This window comes from Capra hircus, chromosome 15, assembly GCF_001704415.2.
Source record: "Capra hircus breed San Clemente chromosome 15, ASM170441v1, whole genome shotgun sequence".
In the NCBI taxonomy this organism is placed as follows: domain Eukaryota; kingdom Metazoa; phylum Chordata; class Mammalia; order Artiodactyla; family Bovidae; genus Capra; species Capra hircus.
Window position 1 is genome coordinate 64,330,411 of NC_030822.1, and position 9,097 is coordinate 64,339,507.

Genomic DNA, 9,097 nt, shown 5'->3' on the forward strand with positions numbered 1-9,097 from the left:
ACGCTGGCAACTCCGGAGCAGAGTAACTGGGTCATCCACAAGAGGGCCCAGCCGAGTTGTCCTGGTCCTGTTGGCGCCTTCGAAGCTTTAGCCTCAAGGGCTTGGATGGGTGCAGAGATGCTTCCCATTCTTTCTTAGTGTCTTCTTGCTCTGCTGAAGCAGCTGGGTGTACGTGGTTGCAGTGCACCCAAGGCCCGATACCGTCAACCTTTAGGGCAGTTGGGGTGGTAAGAAGAACAACATAAGGACCCTTCCATTTGGGTTCTAGTGCCTTGGTTTGGTGCCTTTTGACCCATACCCAGTCTCCTGGGCCAATGTCATGTGAGGGAATAGTTCCCTTATTTTGACCCACATGTATTTCCTGGAGCAGTTTCCAGACACGAGAGTGCACCTTGCTTAAGGCCATCAAGGCCTCTTGGAGTTGCCCCAACATGGGAGGTGGTAGTTTCTTCCCTTCAAATATTGGACATACAGGGGGAGGTTTCCCATACAGAATCTCAAATGGGGTCAGATTAAGTTGATAAGGAGTATTATGCGCACGGAAGAGGGCGAAGGGAAGGAGGGTCACCCAGTCCCCGCCAGTCTCTATAGCCAATTTAGTTAAAGTTTCTTTTAGAGTCCGATTCATTCTTTCTACTTGCCCTGAGCTCTGTGGACTGTATTCACAATGTAACTTCCATTTAGTCCCCAGGGCTAGGGCAAGGCTCTGAACTATTTGACTCACAAAGGCAGGTCCATTATCAGAGCCTATGGTCACTGGCAGGCCAAACCTGGGAACTATTTCTTCTAAAATCTTTTTTTGCCACTATCATCGTGGTTTCTCCCTTTGTAGGAAAAGCTTCTACCCACCCTGAGAAGGTATCCACCAACACTAACAAGTACCGGTAACCATACTTGCCTGGCCTTACCTCGGTGAAATCTATTTCCCAGTGTTGCCCTGGTCCTTCTCCCCGATACCTCAGTCCTGCATGTTGTCCTTTTCCTGGCCTCATCTGTTGACACGCCTTACAAGCATGCACTATGTTCTTTACAGTTGTCTGGTGCCGGGGAAATCGCAGGCGCGCAGTTTGAAAGAGCATCAGAGTCTTCCTTTCTCCCAGATGAGTAGACAAGTGCAAATGCTCACATAGTTGCTGTCCCAACTGAGCAGGAAGTATCAAGTAGCCGTCTGAGTCTCGGTACCATCCATCTTTATCTTTTTGAAGGTTGGTGTGTTTTTGGATCCAAGCAAAGTCTGTGGATGAATACTCAGGGGTTGGGGGCAAAGTTCCCATACCTGGAGGTGGAAGTCCGATCGCCAACACAGGGGTGATGAAATCTTCATCAGCTACTTTTTGAGCTGCCAGGTCTGCGGCACGATTCCCTCGTGCCGTGGGGCTGTCACCCTTCTGATGTCCAGGTATGCGTACTATTGACACAGCCTGAGGCATCTGTACAGCCTCTAAAAGTCTACAGATTTCAGGCAAGTTTTTAATTTCTTCAGCTGTCAAAAACCCCCGTTCCCGATATATCGGGCCCTGGATGTGTACCGTGCCAAAAGCATAGCGACTGTCAGTGAAAATAGTTATTCTTTTTCCTTTGGCTCTCTCTAATGCTTGAATCAGGGCAATTAACTCTGCCTTTTGTGCTGAGGTATCCGGGGGAAGGGCCTCTGCCCATATTGTCCGTCCAGAGTCATCTACTACTGCGGCTCCCGCCCGTCTCTGTCCATCTTTTACATAACTGCTGCCGTCTGTGAACCATCTTAGCTCACTGTTATCCAGTGGAGTATCGGTTAAGTCCTTACGCATTGCTGTTACCCCGGCCAGTATCTCATCACAATCATGGAGGGGGCTATTTTCCCCCGGATTGGGCAAAAGAGTGGCCGGATTTAGAGTGCAGGGCGTTTGGAAATGAATCCGTGGGGTGTCAAGTAGCAAGGCCTGGTAGTGCGTCAAGCGGGCATTAGAAATCCATTTACCTGGGGGTTGCTTTAAAACTCTCTCTATGGCATGAGGAGTGTAGACCAAGAGTCTCTGTCCATAAGTCAGTTTATCAGCATCGTGGACTAAGAGCGCGGTGGCCGCGATGATACAGAGGCAAGGTGGCCATCCGGCTGCCACTGGGTCCAGTCTCTTGGAAAGGTAAGCTACAGGTCGCTTCCATGGTCCCCATCTCTGTGTTAGTACCCCTTTTCCTATCCCCCGCTTTTCATCTACAAATAATTGGAAAGGCTTAGATGGATCAGGGAGGGCAAGGGCAGGAGACTCTAGCAAGGCTCGCCTGAGCTCTTGGAAGGCCTCTTTCATTGGCTCAGTCCATATCCAGTCCTTGTTTTCTTTGGTCCCCTCATATAGGGGCCTGGCCTTTTCTGCAAACCCCAAGATCCATAACCGGCAATATCCCACCGTTCCCAGAAATTCTCTCACTTGTCTAGGGTTAGCCGGCTCAGGGATCTGGAGGATGGTTTCTTTCATAGCCTGTGTTAGCCACCTCTGGCCCTGTTTTATCTTATAACCGAGGTATGTAACCTCTTGCTTGGCAATCTGGGCCTTTTTGGCAATAGCCTGGTAACCTAAAGTCCCCAAGGTTTGGAGAAGGTCACCTGTTGCCTCTTGGCACTCTTTCTCTGTAGCCGCTGCCAGCATAAGGTCATCAACATATTGTAATAAAACAATGGTAGGGTGTTCAACCCCATACTCACGGAGGTCTTCGTCCAGGGCCTCATTAAATAACGTGGGCGAGTTTTTGAAACCCTGTGGTAAGCGAGTCCATGTCAGCTGCACAGGGGTCTGACCACCGTCTTCCTGCCATTCGAAGGCAAAGATCTCTTGGCTTGCGGGGGCAAGAGGCAAATTAAAAAAGGCATCTTTTAAATCTAAAACAGTGTACCAAATGTAGTTTGGAGGCAAGTTGCTTAGCAATGTATAAGGGTTAGGAACCATAGGATGAATATCATTCACCCGTTTGTTGACTTTTCGTAGATCTTGAACCGGTCTAAAATCAGTTCTCCCAGGCTTTTTCACAGGCAACATGGGAGTGTTCCATGGGGACCGGCACCTTTTCAGGACCCCAGCGTCTATGAGGCGTTGTATATGAGGAGTAATTCCTTGTCGAGCCTCTTGACTCATGGGATACTGTCGTACCCTCACTGGGGAAGCACTGGCTTTTAGTTCCACAATGATAGGGGGCCTCTGTTTGGTTAGTCCCATTCCTGCAGTTTCAGCCCAGGCCTGAGGGTATCTTTGAATCCATGGTTGTACTTCGGGGCTTATTGTCACTGGGGCCTCTGGCAAGTAGAGCCTGTATTCATCTTTTAACGCCAGAGACAAGACCTGAAGAGGATGCCCGGTCCCATCTAAAACCGACACTTGTCCTGGTCGAAATGAATTTGGGCATTTACTTTAGACAGTAAATCCCTTCCCAACAAGGGCGCTGGACACTCAGGTATCACCAGAAAAGAATGGGTCACCTGGTGGGCCCCCAAGTTCACATGCCATTTTGTAGTCCATCCATATCGTTTAGTCCCGGTTGCTCCCTGCACCCAGCTACTTTTCTTAGACATGGGTCCATCTTTTTGGTTTAAGACTGAGTATTGGGCTCACGTGTCCACCATGAAGCCAACCGGTTTCCCCTCCATGTTTATAGTTACCCGGGACTCGGGGAGGGGCTTCGAGCCCTGACCCCCCTAGTTGCTATCCTCACCCGCGTAGAGGATATGACTGTCTGGAGAGGGAGTCTCATTTTCGGGGTTCTTGGGCTCCTCTTTTAGATTTTTCTTGGGGCATTTATCTTTCCAATGTCCAAACTCTTTACAAAATGCACATTGGTTTTTCTCAAGCTTACGCCTTGTCGTTTTTTCTTCAGTTTTTGAGTCCAATTTTTTCCCTTTCTGGAACCTGTTTTTGTTTTCAACCCCAGCAAAAAATATCTGGGCCAGCTCTTTTTGATTTTTACAGTTTTCTTCAGCTCTAAATTCTCTTTCTTCTCTTCTAATGCAGTCCTCTCTCTCTTCTGGGGTCTCTCTGTTATTAAAAACTCTCTCGGCTGCCCTCACTAGATCTTGCAAGGATTGTTCATTTAACCTCTCTATCTTTTGTAATTTTTTTCTAATATCGGGGGCTGCTTGATTTACAAATGCTAACATAACTGCCGCTCGTGACTCATCTGCCTGTGGGTCCATAGGGGTATACTGTCTAAAAGCTTCCATTATCCTTTCGAGGAAGGCTGCTGGGCTCTCATTTGGTTCCTGCCTCACTGAATTTATTTTGGCCAAATTAGTTGGCTTTCTGGCGGCCGCTCTAAGGCCGGCCATAAGAGTCTGATGGTATACCAGGAGACACTCCCTACCTTCAGCGCGTTCGAAGTCCCAGTTGGGTCGCACCAAGGGGAACCCCTCCTCAATGAGGTTAGGCTGTATTGTGGGCCTCCCATCCACCCCTGGCACATTGTTTCGAGCTTCCGACAGGATCCGCTCTCGCTCTTCTGTAGTGAAAAGCACCTGTAACAGTTGCTGGCAATCATCCCAAGTGGGATTATGAGTAAAAAGGATAGACTCTAACAGATCAATAAGACCCTGCGGTTTTTCAGAGAAGGAGGGAGTCTGGGTTTTCCAATTGTACAAATCACTAGTGGAAAAGGGCCAATACTGATATGTCCGCTCTCCACCCTCTCTGGCTGGTCCCGCCCGGACTGGAAACGCGTGAACAGTGCAGGAGGGGACTTCTGGGTCTTCTTCTGCTACATTGGCCATTTCTCTTGTTTTTCTCCGAGTTCCCTGGGCAGGGCCCCCTTCTCTGGGATGAGCTGAAGGCTCGGTTCTCCTCCTGGCTTCTCCCGATGAAACCGTGAAAGCAAGGGCGGATGTGGATCCGCATACGGGGGTGGGAACAATTCGGTCTCCAGATCTATCAGATTAGGATACAGAGAAGATTCCTGGAATACCAGCTTTGGTCGATTTTCGTCCTTTTTTTCTTTTTCTTCAGAAGCCTTCATTACTAACACCTGTGGGCTTGGTGAGGTTGGAGTTGGGGAAGAGGGACGGGGAGGTTTAGGAGGAGCGAGAACAAAGGGTTTAAGCCATTCTGGCGGGTTCCTCACTAGACCCTGCCAGACCAGAACGTAGGGAGTCTGATCTGGGTGCCCGGCAGGACTAGGAGTAAGCACCCTCTCTTTAACTGCCTGGATAATTTGGGGATTGAAGGTTCCCTCTTGTGGCCATCCGACGTCAAAGGTGGGTCACTTGACAGAACAGAAAGTCACCAGTTTGCTCTTCTTTACCAGTAATGAAAGATTCTGAACTCTAGACTTGAAATCAGAGAAGTGATTAATCGTAAGAGATAAAGGAGTAGAAGTTGTTTGTCCCATGATCACAGAAAAGTACACTGGGAGCCAACAGAGCACACAAAGAGCAGCACAGACACCACAAATAGACAAACAGATAACAAACACAAGGTGGCCACCAACAATGCACTCAATCCTACCTGCAGGATGTTCACAGAGCCAGCTGCCTCCCCAGCACGAAACCGGGCCCCGGCCTTACACTGACTTGCCTCTGCACTTTACAGCCAGATGCCTCCCCAGTAAGATACTAGGCCCTGGACTTAATCTGGGTTTCTGCAACGTTAGCACCGGTGCTCAGAGCTCTTATCTCCTAACGAGGTTACTCCCTTCTACCAGGAGAGTTGTCCTCCCCGGCGGGATGGAGATCCCGGACGAGCCCCCAGATGCTATGCTCCGAGCCCGTATCTCTGAACCGACCGAGAGAGTAAGTCCACCACAGTATTGCAAACGCAAGAAGGGAGTTTGTTTATTCCTAGCGCGCTAGGGCCCAAGTCTCATCCCACACAAGGGAATCTGACAAGAGCCGCAAACAAAGGAGTATGGCGGCTTATATACAGGCAGTTCTTTGTCTCAGTAACAGGAGTAGCTGGCGTTACATGATTGGCCAGGCAGGATGAGCGCATATCCTGTCTCTTTCTGGTAAACATGACTCAGGTCCTAGAGACCGTCGTTTGGTCCCTAACACAAACAAAAGACAAATCTGCAATCAGCTGAGTGATTACCATTTTCTCTCTTAAAATGCTTCCAACTCTTCACAGTCATGGATAAAATTTTTAAATGCTGCTTAAACAGTAAGAAATATTAAGTATTTACAAAGAATTATAAATCTACAGTGAATATTCTAATACTAGGCAACATTTGGGGTGGTTTTCATATGAAAACCTAACATTAACCAAAGCAGAACCAGGTTTTCAGAACTGTCAAAGGAGAATAGTTTTCCTCCTAAAACTGATGGTTCCTTGCAATAACACTCATTGGATTTACAAAAAGTATACAATGTTTTTTTCTTGCAAGAATGACTTCTACATGCATTAAGATGGCTACAATTGAAACAAAAAAATTCAGAAAATAACAGGTGTTTGTGAGGATGTGGAGAAATCAAAACCCTTGGGCACTGTTTGTAGGAATGTAAAACACTTTGACCACTATGGAAAACAGCATGGTGTTTCCATCAAAAAATTCAAAAGTACCATATGATCCAGTAATTTCAATTCCAGTACATATCCAAAAGGATTAAAAACTCTTAAAGAGATATTTGTACACCCCTGTTCAACAGCAGCATTATTCACAATAGCAAAAAGAGGAAACACAAATGTTTATAAACAGATAAATGGATAGACAAAAATGTGATCTATACATACCATGAAATGTTTTTCAGTCTTTAAAAAAGATTATGATATACAGCAATAGGAATGAACCTTATTAATAATAAGGTGAAATAATAAACCACTGAAATAATTCAGTCACAAAAAGACAAATGCTTATAGGAGGAAGCAAGGGCAGTGAAATTCAGACAGACAGAATATAGAATGGTGGTTGCCAAGGGCTGGGTGGAGGGGAGCATGGGGAGCTGTGGATGTGTACAGACTTCAGTTTTGCAAGGTGAAAAGTGTGCTGTAGATTGGCTGGACTACAGTATGAATGTACTATACCACTACTGTATATTTAAAAATGGTCAAGATGGTAAATTTTATGTTACATCTATTTTACAATTTTAAAAAACAGCAAATCACATTAACAGGTGACCAGCTATGAACACACACAAGCAAGGCAAGATCTACAAGCCACATCATGACCATTTCTTTCCTGGTTTGGAAATATGTACTAACCTTACACTTTCAACACTATGTATCAACGTTCCATGCTCTCAGCATGTTAGTGACAACAAAAAATGTCTTCAGATGTTGCTAAATGTGGGGCAGTGGTAAAGTAAAATAACCCCCTAAGACCTACTGCTTTAGAATTACACATTGTACGTTAGTGTAAATGTATGTACTTTTACATATTGCTGTATGTTAAAAAAAATTAAACATGTTGTACCTCATGGGAAAAGTGATTTTCAGGGAATAATTTTCATTAGGTTTTTGGCTTATTCATCAAGTTCCGAGTCTATTCTCTGTGAACACTTTGTACTATTTTTATGCAAAATCACTTTTTCAGAAACTGGACAAAGGAGCTTGAAACTCTAAGACCAAATTTACTGATTTTTTAATAATGATAAATATGCAGAATGCAAACTTTACATTTAGAGTATCACGATCTTTGTGTCTGTCATATTGTAGTATATTTCTTATAGACTCTAGAAATGTCAACTAGATCGCTCTCTGGCCTCTGCTCCCAAAAAAGAGCATTCATTTGGCTTTCTGTTACAAGGTAATCAAGAAAAACTACTATTTAGAAAGAGATACATCATACTGGTCTGTTGACATGTAGCAGACTTCCCAGTTCACACTACACTGTAAACTGCCTATATACCCCAGACTATGAGTTCTACAGGGATGGATATGCCCTTCTAGCTTACTGTTGTGGAGAAGGCATTGGCACCCCACTCCAGTACTCTTGCCTGGAAAGTCCCATGGATGGAGGAGCCTGGTAGGCTGCAGTCCATGGGGTTGCCAAGAGTTGGACATGACTGAGCGACTTCACTTTCACTTTCAGGCATTGGAGAAGGAAATGGCAACCCACTCCAGTGTTCTTGTCTGGAGAATCCCAGGGACGGGGGAGCCTGGGCTGCCATCTATGGGGGTCCACAGAGTCAGACATGACTGACGCGACTTAGCAGCAGCAGCAGCAGCAGCAGCAGTTTACTGTTGTTTCCCTATGAACCAGCACCATGCCTGGCACACAGAACACTCAAAATATTTGAATAAAATGAATGAGTCAGCATATTTTTTTAAAAAGATTTATTTTAAAACAGGTAACAGAATAACTGCAGCCATGAAATTAAAAGACCCTTGCTCCTTGGAAGAAAAGTTATGACCAACCTAGACAGCATATTAAAAAGCAGAGACATTAGTCAACAAAAGTCTGTGTAGTCAAAGCTTTGGTTTTTCCAGTAGTCATGTATGGATGTGAGAGTTGGACCATAAAGAAAGCTGAGCACCAAAGAATTGATGCTTTTGAACTCTGGTGTTGGAGAAGACTCTTGAGAGTTCCTTGGACAGCAAGAAGATCCAACCAGTCCATCCTAGAGGAAATCAGTCCTGAATATTCACTGGAATATTAAAGCTGAAATTCCAATACTTTGGCCACCTGATGTGAAGAACTGACTCATTGGAAAAGACCCTGATACTGGGAAAGATTGAAGGCAGGAGAAGGAGACGACAGAGGATGAGATGGTTGGATGGCATCATTGACTCAATGGACATATGAGTAAGTTCTGGGAGTTGGTGATGGACAGGGAAGTCTGGTGCACTGCAGTCCATGGGGCTGCAGAGAGTTTGACATGATTGAGTGACTGAACTGAACTGAACAGAATAATAAAGATATACATTCAACAGTACTGAAATAAATCTACATAATATATATAATTTCATTAAGATACAGTTAAAATATTTAAAGTGGCACATATGTTCATATTTCAAGCCAGTATACTAGCTTCTAGGTATTTAAAGGCTAGCCTACTTTAATCTTTAAAAAGACCAAAGATTTTCCTCTGTGTTTACTTGCTTTAAGCCATATTTAAATTTTTAGCCATTTCTAAGCATATATATTTTAAGTATATACTATAATGACCATGGATTTATTTTACCTACTAATTAGGAAGATGCTTTGG

General features: G+C 45.1%; 1 protein-coding gene across 1 annotated transcript; it reads right to left on the reverse strand.

Moving 5' to 3' along the window:
* On the reverse strand, positions 476-4,732 carry LOC108637619 (the record flags this gene model as incomplete). The annotated part of the gene is given in 3 exon segments (XM_018058928.1): positions 476-799; positions 801-3,347; positions 3,350-4,732. Coding segments are annotated over 3 exon segments (4,254 nt in total), but the record flags the coding sequence as incomplete, so codon positions are not given.